General features: G+C 45.4%; 1 protein-coding gene across 1 annotated transcript in view; it reads right to left on the bottom strand.

Moving 5' to 3' along the window:
- sdc2 (syndecan 2) overlaps positions 1–11,457 on the bottom strand; it is a 43,080-nt gene extending 31,623 nt beyond the window's left edge. The window contains exon 1 of the mRNA XM_076011706.1: positions 10,910–11,457. Within this exon, the coding sequence (XP_075867821.1) occupies positions 10,910–10,969 (60 nt within the window). The 5' untranslated portion in view covers positions 10,970–11,457. The remainder of the gene's footprint in view (positions 1–10,909) is intronic.
- Positions 11,458–21,151: the final 9,694 nt, after the last annotated feature.

A 21,151-nucleotide genomic window follows, 5' to 3' on the forward strand; every position in this document is an offset into this window, starting at 1 on the left:
ATAAAGAGCACTTTTAAATTGCACTCGGTGCCGATTTACTGAAGGCTGCGTAGCCACTGACGGATGGACCTCTCGAGGAACAATAACGCGGCGGTTCGGGCCGGTAATTATTTAGCCCTCGGGGGAGGGGTGGAGGGAAGGGGGTGGCGGGGGGGGGGGCGAAAAAAATGTTAGGGCTCGTTAAAAGCAAATAAAAAAAAAAAAAAAGAGAGGAAGAAAACAAAGTGATGAGTTTCCCTCACCTGTTGAAATGGGAAAAAGTGCAGTTTTGTTCTACCGGCCCGGTGTCAGAATTCAGTTCCGATTTTCAAGGTAATTTCTTCTGAGAGGAAAACTTCAAAGGCTTTAAAGTCGGCAAAAGGAATAATTTCCATAAGAATGTCGATTTTTCAAAGTCAAAAATCACTAAAATTGTAGTTTGTCTTATAAAAGTGGATGAAGGAATACAGGCGTATGCAAATATTCCCAGTACTTCACCTCGATGTTGTGAGGCACAAGGCTGCTGAGAAGCTCTCCAACAGTTTCCCTCCCCAGTCACTGTGGAAAAAAAACCCGCGCGGACTCCATCAAAACCTGCGTGTGCTTTCAAGCATCAACGTGCCACCCGCGGAGGGAACATCCTGCCGACTTGGAAAGGTTGGTGGTCACGCCGTCCCACTCACCCACCCAATTACTTGATTATACAAATTATCGTCATCAAAGTAATCAAGCCTCTGTGCCCAAGCTCGCGCCCGCTTCCATTACGCCACCAAAGAACGGGTCGGAGCGAGGCGTGGAAACCATGCACACTGACAAGCCAAGTCGTAACCTTGGCTGTGTCACTGTCACAGAAAAAAAAAAAAGAAAAGAGGAATGAGTTATTTTCGGGGGATACGACACCAGAGACGATGGAAAGAGCGGCGGGGCGTAATGAGGAGAGCGTAAAAGCTGATTTATGCGCTCAGAATTTCCCGTTTAAGCTTCAACACCAGTCGTGGGTTTGAAATCTCCCTGGGGGGAAAGTTCCGCTTGAGAAAGTTAAAAAAAAATAAAAAAAAAATATAGCAGCTGAGCTGAGCCGTGCAAGAAATAGATTTCCAGTAAAGGGGGTTCACAGGGTCAGACTTGTACCTGCCAGCGGACATGACACACTCTGACTGGCAGCCTCTGTTTGTTTAGGGACCCCCTCCCTGAAAATGTTCCACCCATCAAGCGAACAGTGCGGTCACAGCCAGACAGGGCAGAGCAGCAGCGGCTGAGGTATTTGCATTCAGCCCGAAAAAAAAAAAAAAAAAAAAAAAGAGAAGAGAAAAATCAAAATGGGCTCCTCCATCTGACACGCTGGTCTTAAGCCTCACCGGGCGGAATGATAAACCCAATCCCTCCGTGTGATAGCGGAGCGAGCGGCAGGACGGTGAAGGCATCACGGCGATGCTGCTGCTGCTGCTGCTGCTGCTGCTGCTGCTGCAGCGCTGAGAGGGTTTACGGTCGGCGCTAAGACCACAGATGGCTGTTAACAGAATGCATTAGAAGAGATTAACTCGCCTGGTCGGACCACTGCATTAGTACACCCGTGATCACGTTAAACAAGCGCGCACGGCGGGGAGGCAGCGCGTGATGTGATGAGAATCCGCTACCGACCGACCGCCCGCCCAGCCAGCCGACCAACCTGCCGACAAACCTGGGGCTTAATTGAGGTCTTCGAAATGTCAAAATTACCAATTTAAAATGTGCGATATCAAGATTGAAACACGGGACCCCGATGATGGGACATTTGCACATTTGATATGGTTAAAATGAAAAGTGATGACCAGGAAATGAATATTCTGATCAAATCTATGTAATCTACACATGACGTAAGAAATGAGCTCACACCAAGGACTGGAAAATACGGCTCGGTGCCGAACTTTGATTCTTCCGCAGCACTGACCAAATTGCTCCGATCCTCCACCACATATTGACAAAGGAATCGTCTTTCGGTGCCAAGTTCCAATCTACAAGAATGTAAACCTTAATGTCTGTGAGCCAATCATCATTTGGCACATGTGTGTCAAGAACTAAAGTCGCTGGCAGCGGCGTGAATTAAAGATACTCGCAAACCTTTGCTTTTGCTGAAGTGAAAATAAGCGTAACGCTATCAAAGTCTAAAGTGTGGCTCCGCCTCATGAAGGTGGATCAAAAATAAGAAAAATGCAACATCCGTGCCAAGGACGTAGCGGCAAACGATGGGAATACAACAAACTTGATTTGGAGGAAGTCCTGATTTGAATCACTCGTTTAATGGAAGTTAGTTTGGCTTTCAAATTGGTTTTAAAACATCTGGGTTCAAAAAAACGTTTTCGGGGAAAAAAAATTGTTCTGGAACCAGTATTGGTCATGATACCCAGGCCCGCACAATTTTTTTTTTTTTTTTTTTAACCTTTTAAAAAGAAATTCTGTTTGATATCTTGTATCGCTAGTTATCAGTTTTGCAGAGATCCGTCCAACCACATTTTCTCCAAATTTCTGCGTTTAATGATGAGGTTGGATGTGGGAACAGAACAGAATGCATGCATTTTTGGTGCGCGGCTCTTTGAAATCCTGTCAGTTTTGTCAGATTTATTTTGAGAAACTTTTTGCCCGTCGTCGTCGTCATCCCCTTTAGCGTTTCCCCCCCTCGCCTGTACCACAGTTGGCTCCCCAAGTTCTCCAGTGTGACTCACTGTCTGGCCTGTTTTGATGATGCGGTCACAGTTTGGACTTTGAAACGTCGGATGTGTGCCGCGTGGGAACATCTGGATACAAGATAAATCACGCTTCCTCCGACTCAAAAGGGGGGGGGGGGGAGAAAGAAAAAGAAAAATCAAGACGACCTCAGCAAAGTGGCGGCTCGCAGCAGCAGCCTTTGAAATCTATCTCGGATGTGGACGCACTGTTGACGACTGTTGTTTATTTGTTTTTAGAAGCAAGGACATGGAAACGGATGTATCGGGATTGGGGAGGGTTCGTGGGGGGGTGGGGGGGGGGTGGAGAAAGTCGGGTTGACGATTACATTACGGGTTCTGCACTCGGAGGAGAATTATTAGAGGCTGAAAGTATTTAAGGAGTCTCCCGGGACGGCCCGCGCGCAGAGACATGTGCATCCTGGATTTTCCCTCAACTCTCTCGAAGGATTTCTAAATCATGAATAATCATGAGGAGTTCGATCGGGGGCCTCAAAAGCCCAGCGCTTCAAACAAGACCTCGAGTTTAAGCGGCGGTGTTTCTGCGCGCGGAGGAAAAGTTCACGAATCAAAAGTTCCTCTCCGGCTTCTCGGGTCTCCTATGTACCCGCTTGGGTTCCAACGGTTTCGCCTCCCTGGGAAAACTGCTCTGCATTAAGCGAGCGCGCGGTGTGTAATTTGTGGCTGGCCGTGAGCTCAGTGCGGAAAAGCATGATTTACTCATTTCAGCCTCGTTTTTTCTGTCCCGTTTTGAGCGGTGGCCAGGGAGGAAACAATGGAAACACTAGACATTAAAAGCACATTTCGCCGGCCCGGAGGAACGCCGGCGCAGATATTCAATTTGGCACGTTTCTCCATCGCGCTCGTAAATACGAGCGAGCGCAGATGTGTTAAATGCGGCGTGCTGTTTTTTTTAGGTTTTTTTTTTTTTCTTCTTCTTCTTCCCACCGAAGCTTTCTCGTTGGGGAGTCGGACGGAAAAACGTCAGCGACGTCAGGCCGCTCGCATATCTGCCTCCACTCGCACATGGAAGGCATTTGGCCATGAGCTCAGCGTCGAGGAAGAGTCAGATTAAAAAAAAAAAAAAGAAGAAGAAGAAAAGGAGCGTTTGATTTCACGTCTCCCCTTTAACAAGCCGACCAACAAAAGCTGAACTGGCCACAACTATGCTAATAACGGATAATACGACGGAACTGATTCGCACCAGAGTTTTGTTTGTTGTTTTTTTTAGGTGATGCTGCACATTTGAAATTCATGTTCTCTGTTTGTTTTAAATAAAACTTAAGGAGGGCTTCTGTCCTCGCAGGAAAAAAAACAAGCTATTTTCATTTTCATTAACCTCAAGCTACTCGGCAGAAGCAGGCGTTCCATTAGGAGAGCGTTTCCCTCCGAGCCTGCCTTCGTTAAGTCAGGTGCATTTTCAGTGAAGTGAACAAGGACTCGGTTCATCACAGGGTTACTGCATAAAGACCCTTTGCTGCCGCCGCCACTGCTTATTGAACACGTCAAATCCTAGAGCTCTCCCGCTGCTTTGCAAGCACGCAGAGCCGAGGCAATTGGGTTTTCCTCCGACAGCCACATCCTCGCTCTCCGCTCGCAGTTGCTCCAACACCAAGAAAAACACAATTAGCGCCGAGGCCGCCCTCAAACTGCACTTCATCCCGCTGAGGAAATGTGCTTCATTCACATGTGAAAGCAAGGAAAGCACTCGCACAAGCTATCGGCAAATAAATGTGCCTTTTGAACAAAGTGGTTCAAAAGGGCAAATCCCATCAGCTTTTCAGAAATCAATCTATATCTATATCTATATATTAGAAGCTTTTTACTATTTTTTTTTCTCAGAAATACTTTTTTCATACTCTAAATTGAAAATATTAACACATTTTACTAAAATCTGCCTTATTAAGTTTCTCGATGCAAGCTTTAGTGCATTTGATCAGAGTGATCAGTGGTTGATTTATTTGACATCATTGTGAGGTATATCCAAAAGAAGAAGACCTGTGGCACAATGGCGAGAAAGGCGGGCGTGAGGGACGGCGACTGGTGAAAATGAGACGCGTGGGCGTTGAACAAAGACAGCAAACTGGTTCCGACGGGGAAGAGAAATGGATTTTCACGGCGAGACGTCCACGACGCCTCCTCTACGCGAGATGCCTGAAAGTGTTGGCTCCAAGAGCAATGAGCAACCCACGGCGATTTAACATTGATGTTCATCATTATCGCTCTTTCATAAGTTAGAACAGTTGACGTTTAATAGCTTTTGAATTATTAACCCCGTGTCAGGGTGGCTGTGTGCAGCAAGAGCTGAAGCGCAAAACTTCAACTTTTTATGTATTTAATGACAAAAGAATTTGAACTTATGCACACATATTTACTTTCTTTCACAGTTTTCTGTAGTTGCTGTTTTTAATCCAGGTGAGAAGGGGGGGGGGGGGGAAGTGAGTCATTCAAAGAGAACGGAGGGGCAGATTCCTGGAGGTCCTCCACGGTGCTGCCAAAACAGAGCCGTCCAGCGGCCACATACCAGACACCATTAGGAGCACTCAGTTGACCACATGGGTTTTTTGCTTCTGTCATTTCAAGCCCCTCCAACTCCCCCAACCCTCCTCCGCCAAGTTAGACACTTTTCACACCTCGCATGGCAAAAGTTCCAGACGGGTCCTGTCTACCAAAAGGGACCTCCCCCTTCCTCTCCCCCCTCCTCCCCCACTCCTGCTGTCTGAACCTGGAAGGCAGCTAGCAGTAAAAACAGGAGCGAAAAAAAGAAGAAAGCCGGCGTCCCGACTGAGGGGGTTCCCCCCCACGCCCCCCCCCATTTCTCTTAGTCACCCCCCCCCCCCCCCGCCCTCACCGCCCGCCACCCCTCCCAGCGTTCCTGCCAAGCTGAGTTTCCATTTGCTAAACTAATTAAACGTAAACGGAACGAGGGGAACAAAGAGAGTAATATTCCAGGTCGGAGACGTCCAAATATTTTTATCCGGCCGCGGCCACAAATCATAGCAGGAGCTTTTATTGTCGGCCGGCCCCCGAGGTGGCCGGGGCCCAACGTAAACCAGGCGGCGCTGTCGCCGCAGATGTGCTTCCCCGAAATACTGAACGCGGCCAAAAAACGTTCACACAGACCAAAGGCCAAATGGCGTGGATGCTCAAAAATAGACTATCACATTCAAAAGATTGGGGTCACTGACTCGTTTCTGCATTGAACTCCATTAGAAGCAGCCTCGTGGAATAATCTACTGGAATGCTCGGAGAACATTACCAGTGCATGTAAATCAGTCAGGATGGCTTTGACAGGTGCCTTGAATTACTACTTGAATGTGATTTTAAATAATGAATATATAATAACAGGTGGGCAATATCATTACAGAAGCTGAATGCTTTAAAATTGCAACAAAAAAAAACATTTCTAACAAATCTTTGTATTGTAATCACAATTAGTGGTGTGTGATAAACCATAAAAGAGCAAACAAAGCACCATGGTTGATATTTGAGGCTACTTTGAGAGTGTTCATGCAGAATTTTGCACACTTTGGAATTCTCTCGCTTTTTATTAGACATTGGAAATGGTTTCACGAAACACCAAGTTGTTCCCATACTTTGGGCACATCTTGACTGATTTCTGTTCACTCATAAAGATTGCAGAGCATTCAAGATCATTCTTTCATAAAACTGGTGATAATGGAGTTCAATGCAGAAATGAGTCAACAAGCCCAAACTTTTGAATGGTAGTGTGTGTGTGTATACATATATATATATATATATACATATATATATATATATATATATATATATACATATATATATATATATATACATATATATACATATATATATATATATATATACATATATATATATATATATATATATACATATATATATATATATATATATATATATATATGTATATATATGTATATATATATATATATATATATATATATATACATATATATACATATATATATATATATATATATATATATACATATATATATACATATATATAAAAGCATTGAAGCCTGTGAGGCCTGTCTTGTCTTTTCGAGTCGGCACCAGTGCCCGTCAAAGTAAAAGCGGCTCTTCAAGGCAGAGTGGGGGGAGGAGTTGCTCCTTTCAGGCGCGCACACACACGTCCTGCAGATGTTGGCGTAGACGTGACGCGAGCGAGCGAGCGAGCGAGCGCGCGCTCACGCACATTTTAAGGCGGAGAAAAAAAGGGGTGCATCTTGCGAAGGAGGGGGAGAAAAACACCCATCCTTTCCTTTCCTTTGCTTTTCCCAGCAGCAGCTGCCTTGAGAGGCTGGGACGCCACGCCGCTGACAGTGGCTGCGTTTCCAAAATGAAAGCGATATTTCAAAAATTTCGTAGTATCGTACAATTTACAGTTTGTTTGCTGTCAAGAATGGTTGTTGTATTTTTCTCTTTGTATACTTGTACAAAAATATTCCGTCTTCTCCTCCGTCCAAACATAACACGCCACTTTCACTTGACGTGAACTGGTCATGTGACCTGTGCGTCACGTCTGGTGACGTGTAAATGCGAATAAAGTGTTGCCAGTTTTCTATTGCGATATTTAGGTTTAGCGCAACTCTAGGGGTCATGGAAACGCAGCTAGTGAGGTAACGACAGAAATGTGGCGTGGGTGCAGGGGTGGTGGATGGTGGGGGGGCACGTGATTGAAAAACAACATGGGCGGGGGAGGTGGGATGCAGGGAGACCATGTGTGTGTTGATCTACTTGTGTGTGCCAAAGCAGGAGTTCATGTGTGGACACAGATGGATTCAGGGAGATGGGGGGGGGGGGGGGGGGGGGGTGGGAGGTGGTGGATGGGGGGAGGGGGAGGGGTGGGCTTGCTGTTTCTGCTTTCAGTGGTCCGGCAGCCCGGGCCCTCCCTGCCTTGCCTGCCTTGTGCAGAGTCCATTAGCGATTGCATAATGCCTGGCAGACAGGGACCTGGTGAATGCGCCCCCTGAAGGGTCCGACACTAGCGAGAAGAGGAGGTGGGCTCGCTCGGCAGAGTGAGAATACTCAGCTTTCTCTCCCCCGTGTGTGCCCAGGAGAGAAAGAAAAGAGAATAGAGAGAAAAAAAGACAGAAAGAGGCCGTTTCACAATCGGGAAGGGAACGCGGGCCGTTCCGTGCCACCCTCGGTTTCGAATTCTAGGTTAATGCAAAAAATGAAAAAAAAAAAAAAAAAGAGAGAGAGACACAGCGAGAGAAAGAGGGAGCGTCATTAAATATACAGCAGCAGGAGAAGCTGCAGTCACAGCAGAGCATCTGGCCCCCGCTACCGTCTGCAACCGCCGCGTCCTTTAATTCCTTCGCTCCGCCATCGCCGGCCTCATAGCTTCGCTGTTTTCTTCATTCGCCGTCTTTTCTTCCGGCTCTGATTCAATGTTTACCCCACTTGCATACAGAGTGGAGATTTAAAAAGGAAAAAGAAAAGATTAATACGCTCCTTCCTCCATGTACAGATGGGCCCTCTTTTGCGTATTCATCGCGGCTGGAATGAAGCTTGTTCGCAAAGAGCCTTTTTAATTTACCCGCCTACCCCACCTCCCAAAAATCGCAGGAGAACAGAGAGGAAAATTTCCAAGGGTGCAGCCCCCTCATTCAGGCCCTGAAATGAGTGGGCAGAGCAACAAAACAAGCCAAGCGTCACATTCAGTTCAGTGGCCTTGAGAGGGACCTGAGGACGAAACAGCAGAAGTTTGGAACCTGGCGACGCTCACGCGACCGCCGGCCTCGGGATCGATCAGACGAGAGAACGAGAAAAGCGAGACGCATCGTTTGCTGCGGGGACATCAAGGCCCTGATCGAAGTCTGAAAAAAAGTTTGTATGCCGGTACTGGCTGGAAACAAGGCGTTGAAGCCAGAATAATAAGAAACAAAGCAGCGCCTCATAACTCAGCAGGACGCTGGTTGATACTTCCCCTCATCGCACACGACCTTCGACGAGCACATCAAAGCTCTTGGAAGCTGAAGTCATGCGTTCAGCGGCCCGGCCTGCTCACCCTGGATACAACACTGCAACAAGGGGGATTGACTCATACTTGGCTTGTTTTACTGTGACTGATAGAAGGTAGTTTATCGGAGTAATTCCAGCCGAATGAGTGAGGTTGGTCCGCTAAAAAGAAATCACCAGCGTCAGGGGGAAAACGCGTGAAATGTTGACCTTGTAACATTAAGCTCCCTTTTTTCCTTTTTTCTTCTTTCCTTTCGCATCCTTCCATTTCCTACCATTTCCCCCCCCCCTCATCCGTCCTTGGGACGCTGAGGGACCGCTTGCCACTGCTTTTTGGTTCCGACATGGTCCCAAAGACCTCCCCCTCTCTCCCATCCCACCCGCCTGTAAAAATCACGGATGTGAAGGGGAGCCCGACAACAGCACCCTCGTTATCCCACCCCAACGTGGCACCAAATTACAGGCCGCGACATCCGAGCGAGGGCCGCTTGTCCTTCCCATATCGCAGAGGCTCTCGGAGGAGGAAGAGAGAAGTTTTGAAGTGCGACAAAAACAAGTCTGGCCGAGCGAAATGGCTGCGCCCGGCTTCGTCCGATGAGAGATGCCACGACCACATTGCTCATCCTGTAATAACAGCGCGGACCGTTCCGTCAGGGCGCCCGGACCTCACATGGCGCAGCAGCCTCAGCTGGGGAAGCTGAGAACGCTTTTCCAAGGCTTAAGTCTGACAGTTTTCCGCGGCCGCACTGTGCTGCGGATGACAGAAAGAAGCAGAGAAACTGCATTTTTTTTTTATAAGCGGTGAAGAGATTCAGTTCGATCCAGCGACGCCGCCGGAAAATTAAAAGTCCACACAGATGAGGCCGAAGCCGGTTATCAACCACATGTCAACATCAGAGCCGATACCGAGGATCAAAATCCCGTGTCAGCCTCCACGGGGAGCCCTCGAGGGAGCTGGGATAAAATTGATTTGCCACTAAATGTGTGTGTGTGTGTGTGTGTGTGTGTGTGTGTGTGTGTGTGTGTGTGTGTGTGTGTGTGTGTGATTTGTCCAGCAGCACCCACATCGCGAAGCACAATATTTTGGTCTCTGCGTCTAGACCATGCAACGCAGTTCCGAAGAGACATGTGCACCGAGACACAGCCCTGCTGCACGCGCACAGATGCAGAGAACGCACAAGAGGTGTGTGAGTGTGTGCGTGGGGGGAGTGGGGGAGGAGGGGGGGGTGCAAAAAAATAAAAGACGTGAACTTTTCACGGTGACTTCATGCAAAACAGTGAGTCATTAAAACAACAGTGTCTGAATCAGCTAATTGGACAACAGGCGGAGGAGGAGGAGGAGGAGGAGGAAGAGGAGGAGGAGGAGGGAGGCACGGTGCCAAGCGACAAGTCACAGCCCACAGAGAGACGACAGGAGGGCACCATAATGACGGGGCCAACCCACGAAAAGTGCCAAAATCCCGTCATCCCTGCGAGCCGGCCAATTTGGAGGGGGAGCGGGGGCACACATGTTGGGGATGGATGGGAGGGGGTGGGGGGGGGGGGGTCACCAACATGAACCTTTACGTCCAGGTGCATGGACAAGCCGCGGAAAAAAAGTGAGTTCGAAAATTGGATTTATACCAGTGAAGAGGGTCAGAATATCATGAGGAATATTTAATGCAATTTACATCCAAACAAACCTCTTCAATGTCTTTGTTTTCTTGTACAGCTGGGTAAGAAATAAAAAATAAATAGCGGCTTTCCACTTCAATGAGAGCAAATAAAAGCATCGGCTGGGAGAGGAATCGGCATCATGACAACAAATCACAGCAACGGAGCCTCAGACGCGTTGCTTCGATCGCGGAGGTGATTTGCTGAGGCGCTGTGGAGAACTCGCAGTCTCTGTGGGCACCGTGAAGACACAAACACACAGGCACGTTCGCGCACCTACTGAAGAGTGCACGACTTCACCACCAGAACAGCGGTCACAGTGCAGCAGTGAAGAGAGGCCGCCCGCACTTCAACACTCCCGGTCCGTTCAGGGACCTCGACGTGTCGCTCGGTGGTCGGGACACGCAGACCGTTATTTATTTATTTCTCCCGTTGTTTGTTTGGGGTTTTTTTGTTGTTGTTGTTGTTGTTTTTTTCGTGCAAGACAAAATTTCATGAACGAAAAAAGAAGAACGGTTCAAACTGTCCATCACTACAACACAGTCCACTACTACTGTGCTTTAAGTTCGCTTTAAAAAAGAGAGAGAGAGAGAGAGAGAGAAACTTACCGTTTCCCCGGTGAGGAAGACGGTCAAGCCGAGGGTCAAAATTATCCAAACGTTCCTCATTATTCCTCCGCGATAATTCAAGCGTGCCGCCGCTGTTGTTGCTGCTGCTGCTGCTGCTGCTGCTGCTGCTTCTGGTGCTGGTGGGGAAAAAGCCAAACCTCGGTCTCCGTGTATCTGCCGCGAGGTTCCCTTCACCCCCTCTCCTTCGCTCCAACTCCGCTCGGCCGCTCGCGCACTAAAGTGGGATCCCACCGCGGATACGTGTTGCGTTCAGGTTTATTCCTCCCCCTGCGCTCTCTTTGCAAACACTTCTTCTTCTTCTACTGTTCTGCTGCTCGCTTGGTTGTTGCTCGGTCGTGTGTCGCGTGGTTTAAAAACAAAAAAAAACTGGCGACGACGACAACAACAACAACAACAACACACAAGAAAAACTACACGCGCACAAACTCCTGTCCGCGAGACGGCCAAAATCCACACGAGACGCTCTGCTCTGAGCTCGCGCTCCTCTCTCCCTCGGCGATCACTTGAAATAACGACGGCTGTTGCAAAGGGGGGAGTGAGAGAGAGGGAGAAGTGTGCGCGAAGCGGGGGAGCGCGCTCACACGACGAGGTCGCGCGCCGCCGATCGTGCGCGCGCACGACACCGCGTGACGGACGGGTAACTTGCGACAAAAGTAACCCCCGCAAATTAACGCATTTATCACTTCTGTGCAAATTCTGAGATTTATTTATTTATTTGTTTGTTTGTTTGTTTGTTTGTTTGTTTGTTCAGGCCGGACAATATGGTGCGCGATAAACTCACTCCCGCAAAAGAAAGAATCATGATCATTATTTGAGACTCAATGCACTGCAATCAAGTTTTATTTCGTGGCAATCAGTTTCGCGGACGCTAAATGTTTTCGTGGCTGATGCGTTTCTGCGGGTGATTAACACAGAAAAAAAAAAACACGCATCAATTCAGTCTGACAGGCAATGAGTGCACGAAAAGAAAATGGAGTTAAAACTAATAGCAGTTTCTTCGGTTTTTATCAGCTTGACGCTCGACAACAGACCCCTGGCGTGCCATTCACGGGCAAAGGCTCCCCCTGCTGGTATGATGAATGCTCACTCTTGAAAACTTTGTTAACGTTTGGTTTTTGTGTTTTTGTTTTTAAAAAAAAAAAAAATTAAAAAAAGCCAATCATACAAAAATTATTTGTACCGCTTTAATAACCATTTGACCTATTCAAACTCCCTGTTTCAAATCTTAAAGTAGTCAAAGTCAAAAGTTTTCGTTCGTACATCCCTGTTTCAAGAATTCTTGAGGCTGTCACAGGAAGTAGGAAGCACCAGTCCAGTCTTTTTCTGCTGGTGGGGCTTTTCTCCCATCTGAATCCGAAAACGACGCAACACTTACAGTTCATATGAAAGTTAATCACTTATATGACATTTTAAACGTGAAAAACAATTCTGTCTTTTAGTTGACGTTTCTACATCAAGGCCCCTAAGAGTGAGACTTGCCGCCTAAAATGTGAAAGCGTTTTACATACAGCTGCTAAATGCACATTCTTACTGGAACTGCCATCGAATGGACACTTCACACGGTCTCTCGCTAGGGAAAACTCCACTTCAAACTTGCGCAACCGACATTTTTGTGGCACTTTTGTAATTATGTCATCCATTTGTGTGACTTTTGTCCCCATTGCGTGCACATGTGGTTCACCAAGGCAAACTCCCAGCTCGCTGTTAAATTTCCAAATCTTTAGCATCCATTCAGAACGCTGGAAAACAACATTTTCCCATAAGCCCTTGAAAGCCACTAATTATACCCAATAACAATCTGCTCTTTGTGCGCAGCAAGGCCTACAACTCTCCTGACCACGAGGAGCTGCCAAACTGAATTCCTCGCACTCATTTCGGCCACAAGTCAGCTCCGTCAGACACAAGGTGATTTCCCGTCAGATGCACGGCGCGAAGCTGCGCGCAAAAGCCGGCTGTCAGAGCTGCAAACCCAGAAATGACATGCGTGGCATATGCAAAGTGACGTTGGACTGGACTGGAGAGGCTGAACGTGTCGTGCATTTCATATCTGATGGGAAGGAAGAGAGGCGCTTATCGATGATGAAATAAAGTAAATTACTGGTATGGGGGGGGGGTGCAAGGGGGATTCTGTCGTGGTATTATATTTACTGCAGCCATACCGCAATCTAGCGGTGCAGCTGCAGACCAACTAAACACCGGTCGTATAACAGTAAAAGCCCCAACGTGCAACATGGCTGACTCACAGCCTCTTTGAGGCCAATAAGACTGTAATATTTTATGGCACGAGGTGATAATTAGCAGTGTAATTCTAAATATGTACATAATAATAGACAGACTCAATCGTTTTAATTGCCGCTTGGGAAAACGATCCCTTCACCGACGTTTTTTCCGAACGTGGCAATGAGGTTTTTTTTGACCTGTTGAAGGGGACCCAGAATATCTTTTGCTGCCGTTGACCTACATTGACTTGAAATTCAGAGAAATGCTAATGATGCAAACACATTTCCTCCTGCCTCACGAAAAAAAAAAAAAAAAAAAAGCTGTCATGACATTTTTGAGGAAGATGCTGACACCAGGAGAGCGTTGGAGAATGAATAAGAGAGCACTGACACTGTGTTTACCGTGTGAAATGATTTATATCCCGACTGGCAGGTAGTTCTTCAAAGCTGCGATGACTGAAGACCCCATCATTTTAAACTAGGGCTGGGCAACGATTACATTTTTTAATCACAATTAATCGCATGATTTCTCTGATTAATCACAATTAATCGCAATGTATACGCAAACTCCAATAATGAATTTAAAAGAAATGTCCAGTGCACTTTTATTTTAATGTTCTACCATATGAACGAAGTCTTTTCTCTTCTGGTTCCGCAGAAGCCAGCAACACGCTTTTACAAAATAAAAGCACGTACTGCGGCTAACTGGCGATAAGTAAATAAGCCGCGGTGCGCTAAACGAAGGAGTAATTGTTGACGCACATGCAAAAATAAATCCAGTCTTGCCTCGAGGTTCTTTTTTATTTACTTTATTCTTTATCACAATGACCTCCGACGCTCACCCCACAACACCAAGCCATCCGAGGCGCACAGGTGAATTAAATAGCGTTGTGGCTACACCCCACAGTGACACACACACACCCTACCCAGGTGTTAAAGAAGTGCACTCACAAATATAGACACAAACATTAGAAACTCACGGCTGGGAATGGGCGATATGGACTAAAAGTTTTCTCGCAATAATTTCTGGCATTTATTGTGATAACGATAAAAGTGACGATTAAAAATATAAAACAATTCAACTCCATGTTTTGTTTTTTGTTTTTTTTTGAAACTGCATATATTTGAAACCGCACTCGAAAAAAAAAAAAACGTGTTTACACGAAGCTGTAATAAAATAAATAAATAAATAAAACAAAAATAAATCCCGCGAGATGACATATTCTTACCAAGGTGAATTTTATGACGATATAACGCAAACGCCGATATGTCGCCCACCCCTACTCACGGCTCCTAGAGCGCGTGAGCAACTTGCGTTAAATGCGCGATAAAATAATTGTCGGCGTTTAACTCGTATAAATAAATGAGTTATCGAGATAATAACGCGTTAACTTGCCCAGTCCTATTTCAAACGCATCGCTGCGAAAACAAGGAACAGATTTGCCTTTTTAGAAAGCACCTATTTAGTTCTCCAGATGTAAAGAAAAATACAGTGTTCCAGGGCTGGATTTGTTTGGTGGACATGCAGCTGCCCATTAAATGTGCAGCGTATTACAAGTTAGATTAGCACCTTAACCAAGACAGGAGTTACGCCGCCTGCCACTGCAATTTTCCACTATCAGTTAAAGGAAGCTATTTCTACTTGAGTACCGGGTATACAGTTTTGGAGGAAAAAGACTGAAACCATGTTATCTGGTGTCATTCTTCTTTTTTTAATTTGCTTTGAAGAAGCTCAGAGAAAAAGTTTACACAATACCATAAATAGATCAACGTAACAGATCAGTTAAACTCAAAGTAAAACTTGGGAAAACATTGTGCAATGATGAAGAGTTCATCTAAGACATTATGAGAAGAGTTCATTTCTTAGAGATGTGCTCAAATAGATTAAATTATCCCAAAATAAAGTACTCTAAACACTTCTTCACAAGAGGAGCTAGATCAGGCATGGGCAAACTATGGCCCGGGGGCCACAGGCAGCCCTTTAAGGTTTTTATCCGACCTGCCGAACTTGAAACTATATTAATAAACCGTTTTTGTTTCCCTGTGTTCTCGTGTTTTCTGTCACAGTGATGATGATGATGATGATGATGATGATGATGATGATGATGATGAGTTACATAACTCTAAATTACTTTTAAGTAGCAGTAACTGTTAGCATTAGAAAAAGACATTTTTCTTTTGTTCATTCTCAATTGACATTAAAGCACGTTTTCTACATATCCCAGTATCTTTTCCTCCTATGAGGTGGGTCACCAAAACATTCCATCCATCTGCTCCTGCTATGGGCCCTCTGTCAAAATTTAGAACCCAATGTGGCTTACCAGTCAAAAGGTTTCCCTGCGCTAGCTGCAGGACTTCCTTTACAGTAGTTTTGTGAGAATGTGAGTGCTCAGCTAAGCTGAGCTACGCTAATAGGGAACACTGGCCTCTGTGCCATACTACCATGCTGTTTTATTTCAGCCCCAGCTTTTCATGGGGTTGAAGGCAGATTATTATGAAAGGTGCGGCTAAATCAAGCCTCACGCCGCTTAACAGAGCTAGGCTATGATGCCGCAATGCCAGCTACACAGATCATTCTGTGGGACTACAAAGGCACGGAGGAACTATTTCTCCTTGGTGCCAGATCCTTCCTGGAGGTCTTATTGTCGATTGTCATTGCAGTTTTGCAGTCTCTGCTCCGCTGGTCGTGTGGAAGGCCACTTCATTCACACCTAATCCTCCCAGCATGGTAGCCCGCCATTAACTGCATTGCACTCGGAGACAGACAAAGAGAAAGCGTCCTTCACGAGGGCCGCGACACAAAAAATGAGTTGGAAAGGAACTCTGAAAGTCAATCTGAGTGAAAAAATTCTTCCGAAAGGAAAAGATGTATCACAACAAATCCATTAACGCTACACAGGTGCGAAAAATAAGAAAGTCTCCTTGAAAAAAAGATCTATCTCAGCACTTTCAATGATTGTTTTGGGTGTGAAGGTATGTGTATTTAAGACAAGGGCAGTGCAGTTTTTTAAAAGTACCCCACACCCATCCCCCATCCTAATGCACTGGCTTCCCAGGCCTCTTCTCCTCTTCAGAGGGCTTAACTCCACTGCTGGTGTCCCAGATTATGCAGCCAATAAGGCCAAAGACAAAGCTCCTTCTGCTCCCAGCGCTGGTTAGAGAGCAGCGAGCGCGTGCACGTGCGCGAGGCGGCCACTTGTTATTGTCGGCCTGTCGTAGGTGAGAGGCAACAGCAGGCAAAGAAATGTCTCAGCGCCTGAAAAGGGGCTCGACTTATATAAATCAAAAGAAAAACAAAGGTCACCACCGATCAGGTCGACAATCTCTGTCGCTCCGCAGACTGCGCAATGCGATTTTCCCCTGACACAAAAAGTCAAATTATGCATACAATTTGGGTGCTCCCTTCATTTTCATACGTGAAATAAATATATATTTCACCTTTGAATTTGTCTCGGATTTCATTGTCTTGTATTCAACAGCAGCACCACCAGTTGGCAAACAAGGAAAACATTTTTTGATGACCAGTTTGGTTCGGGCCGGTGATTCTCAAAATGAGACATACGTGAGTGGGGTAGAAAGAAAACGGAGCCGCTGGCCTGTGTTTGCTTCGTATCCGCCATGTTCAACATTCATAGCGTGCTTTCAGAAAAGAAAAAAAAAAAAAAAAACACGCGCACACACTCACACAAACACATTCAGTGTGATTCAGTGTGTATGAGGTCACCGCCTCTCTGACACGCCAGCCCCAGACTCGGCAGTGTTTCTGTGGTTTATGCCGTGTGATGGAGGGTCAGTGGACTCGGGTCACATGTCAATTGAGCTTTCATTTGTAATACGAATACGATCATATTCGATCAGATCGTGCAGACTCTGCAGTATCTGCACTGCAGAGGCAATATCAGAGAGCAAAAAGAACACCTGTCTTGCTGTCGCCAGCCTCTGAGAGGTGTCAGGGCTCTTTGCTACATCATAAAGACCTCATTTCCACAACTATGCATTTTTGCACACGCTTTCTGAGTGGAGTGAGCAAAAGAAACTCAGCAGGGAAGCAAATTTTTCCATTTTCAATTGTTCCACTACCAGTGAGCAACTGAAGAGCCTCATCAAAAATCAACAAATAAATAAATACATAAATACATCGATTTTTGAAAATGAATTTGACTCTTGAAGTTATTTGTTGAGTTAAATTAATGAATTGAAATTAGAATGAAATAAAAATTTTTTTTATCAATTTGCAATTTATTCGGCTTGAGCCTTTTAGCCACAAGTAAAAAGAATCCGGTATATTTTCCGTTTTTATTCATCTAATACCATTGGCGGCTCTCAGTGGGCTCAGGCCTATTTTGCTTGACTTTTTTCTGCCCTCTAGTGGTCTAAGGGCATCTTAAAATCTTAAATTCAAAGCCAGCTGCTCCAGGGATCCATATACAATGAATCTATTGTATATTTAGACGTCTTCAGAGTACCAGGCAGTTCATATTAGGAAAGATTCATCTTTAGAAATGTTCCTACACAGGCAACAGCTGTACAATCATTCTCTCATATACGGTTTGCCTGTTGTCCTCACTGTGGAAACTTAATAATCCAGAGCTCATTAAGGTGTCAAGCTGTAAGCTTTTTCAGAACAATTATTCAATGAAAAAAAAAAAGGAAAATACCTGGTCTGTGAGGCAGTCAGCTGTAAGCCAGGCTGAACCTTGTCCAAAACTGTGTCATGCACATCCGCCCCGAGGAGGCGGACACGCTTCAAGAGCACCGGTTGATTGTTTGGCCTCAACCTGACAGCAGGAAAAGAGCAGCGGGCCTCTGACAGTTTACAACAACTGCCAATCTGTGCGCGTAAGTGGGTGTCGGACGCAGCAAAGCAGGCTGAGGGGGGGGGGGGTTGCTTATCAGACGGTGCCGTGGGTGTGTCTGCATCAATCGCACCCCTGGTCAGAATCTGACCCGACGTTGGTCAGGCAGGGAATACTCAAGTGATTTGCAATGATAAAATGTGTCAAAACAGAGCAAAGGAGCACATTTCATGAAAATATTGTTTCGCCTCGAGCCAGACAACTCCCTGGAAATGAGAAAAGTCGATATTTTTGTTTGCTTTGGTCCAATGAAGGAAGTGTGAGGCTGTCCCCCCCCCCCCCCCCCCCCCCCCCACACACCCTCACCTGTGTGTGAATTACATCAATAATTTGTAGCACCAGCACCGCCATCTTGATGTTGTACCTCCCAACACGTGGAAGTTACAACAAAGCGGCTGCTTTATCCGAAAGGGGGATGTAAACAGAGGGCTAAATGCACTTTTTACCCGAAAAGAAAATGAGAGAAAATTGACCTTTAAAACAAGTATGATAGTGGTGCTTTCAGATGTTACCATTGCAATGTCTTTATTTATAGATGCTGTCAGGTTCATTTATCTGCCTCAATTAAACTGCAGTTCAGTTGTTTATGAGGCTGATTGGTTGTGATGTGTCTTGCAGTTTCATTTCCACATGTGTGATTGAGCCGTCGGTGTCATCTAAGGCTGCCACCAAGCATTATCTTGAGGATCAGTTCATCTGGAGTGGCTCCGTCGATTGCAATGGATATATAAATAAAAGAAACATGATGTCTTTTTGTTCCATCAGCAGTTACCCAAACTCGGGTTCTACTCTGACAGTCACTGTCGTTCACAGACTCACAGTGAAATTCAAAAATCAGAAAAAAAAAAAAAATCTTAAATCATGCAGTCACTTTCAATCAATTCACTTCCGCACTAGTCCAGGTCGATGGAGGCTTTTCGTTATTGTCATCTTGATTTTTTTTTTTTAAATGACATTTTCACTTAACAGTATTTATCACTTGTTTGCATTCCAGCAGTCTTCATTTGAATATATATATATATGTATATATATATATATATATATATATATATATATATATATATATATATATATATATACATATATGTATATATATATATATGTACATATATATTGAATAGTGTGACACGTTTTTTTGTACTAGTTTCAAAATTAAAGAACTTTTTGGAATTTTTCCAACTCTGGTGTGTTTGCTTTGAGCTCTGAGCTCTCTCCATCTCTCAGACTGGCCTGATTACTTACACTTTATTTATTTAACTTGACAAGCCTGAGCACAGGAAATAAGACATCAGTCTGGAATTCGACTGGACAGTGTCAGCGATGGTGTCGGCTTGCACCTGTGTCTGAATCTCTTTCTTATTGTATTATTCTTACTTTCTGATCTGTTCCTAGCACAGTGACGTAACTTTCGTACTGCCGTGTTGAAGGTGTTGGAGTGCCAAAGACATCCGTCCACCTCTTGAAACCTCATATCGACCGCACCACAAAGCAGAGGAAGTCGTGCGGGCGGCGGAAAACAGAAGGCGACGAGGAGTAAATATCGAGTGGAGTCACCTGGGATCCTCATCATCGTTCTCCTCCTTTCATTTGATCCTCTACGCATTCATCCGTGTGAGTCACCGCTCCGCCGGGGGAACATCCCCAACATCCTGGCTAAAGGCACCAATCCGGCCACTTAGTCTCTCCTTCTCTTTCCAAAGGTCACAACAGCTTTTTCTCCTCTCTGGAATAAAGGTCATGAGCGGAGCAGTGCACCGCCGCTCCCACAACCCTGGTCCCACCTGGTTAAATACTGAGAGGGGCCTGTCGAAGCGGAGCACCTGCGTTGAGTCAACACCTCCTGCCACTTATGAATTCGTTAAGGCCACCAGGCACAACAGGCACTCAGTGGTGCTGCGCTCCGCACGCTGCTGTCTGTGTTTGCAGATGGAGAACCGCGGTTCGCTCCGACGGCTGACGGCTTGATTTTTCTCCGTGCGGATGAGGATCACTCTGAATGCCTGCGTTCAGCTCCCTTGCAGATCAAATATGCATATATTTTAGTGCCTACGATTGAAGGGCGTGTCGAGGCACAGCAGAGGGGAGACCCATCTGGAATGCCAATGTGGTTGTTTCAGAATGATGAGTGAACCTGGCAAAGTGCCTCAGTTGGTGGTTCTTCTGCGAGTAAAACTTCTGCAATAACTTCTTCTGCTATGTTAGCGGCTAAAGAGCTATGTGGATTGTATAGTTTTTCCAATAAATGTGTTGTTGCTGATTCATTTTTTTTCCATTTACTGTTATTTCAAAAGAAAATAATTGTTATAAATTAACTACGACACAATTGCGTGGCAGCAGAATAGCAATAACTTCCATTCATTCATTCATTCATTCATCTTCTATACCCGCTTATTCCTATTCATCCCAGCTGTCTTAGGGCGAAGGCAGGGTACACCCTGAACAAGTCGCCAGTTCATTGCAGGCAATAACTTCCATTACGCAAAATGATTATGAGCTGCACAGCTTTATCCACTCGTCTCTTATTTGTGAAAGCAAATATACAGTTTTAAAAATACTATTTTTCATTGATTAAATCAGCAGGGCTTAAAGTCTTCCTGAAGCTTTGGCGCCCTCTAGGGTTGATTATTGAGATGTGTAATTTGGGCAACGGCTTGTCCTCCCTTCTCCATTTATGGTACTGAGGCAAAAGCCTATAGACAAGCTGCTCCCCATCACACCACATTACACGCACACACACACACACACACACACACACACACACACACACACACACACACACACACACACACACACACAATGACCGAGCTGCAGCTGGTCATATAGTGACATTTGTCAAATAATCTATATGTGCTGTAAATTTAATTTCATTATATTTTTCCAAACATTATTAATGTTGGCATAGCAATTTCCTATTTGTTAATGTAAAAAAAAACAGGTTTATGGCACTTCATTAGTGCTTATTAAAGGTGTTTTTAGATTGTGTCCTGACTGTGCTTTATTGTGACAATTATGTCGCTCTAGTTAACAAATGTTCAAGAATTCTTTTGGGGGAAGGGATTTGTTTTGAGTGTTTATACAATCTGTAATATCCACATGTAGTTCATTTTACTGGTTAAGATACGCAGAAAATGGTATCACAATGAAGC

The sequence above is a fragment of the Nelusetta ayraudi genome, unplaced genomic scaffold (assembly GCF_046127955.1).
Source record: "Nelusetta ayraudi isolate G7.1 ecotype Tasmania unplaced genomic scaffold, CSIRO-AGI_Nayr_v1 ptg000135l, whole genome shotgun sequence".
NCBI lineage: Eukaryota > Metazoa > Chordata > Actinopteri > Tetraodontiformes > Monacanthidae > Nelusetta > Nelusetta ayraudi.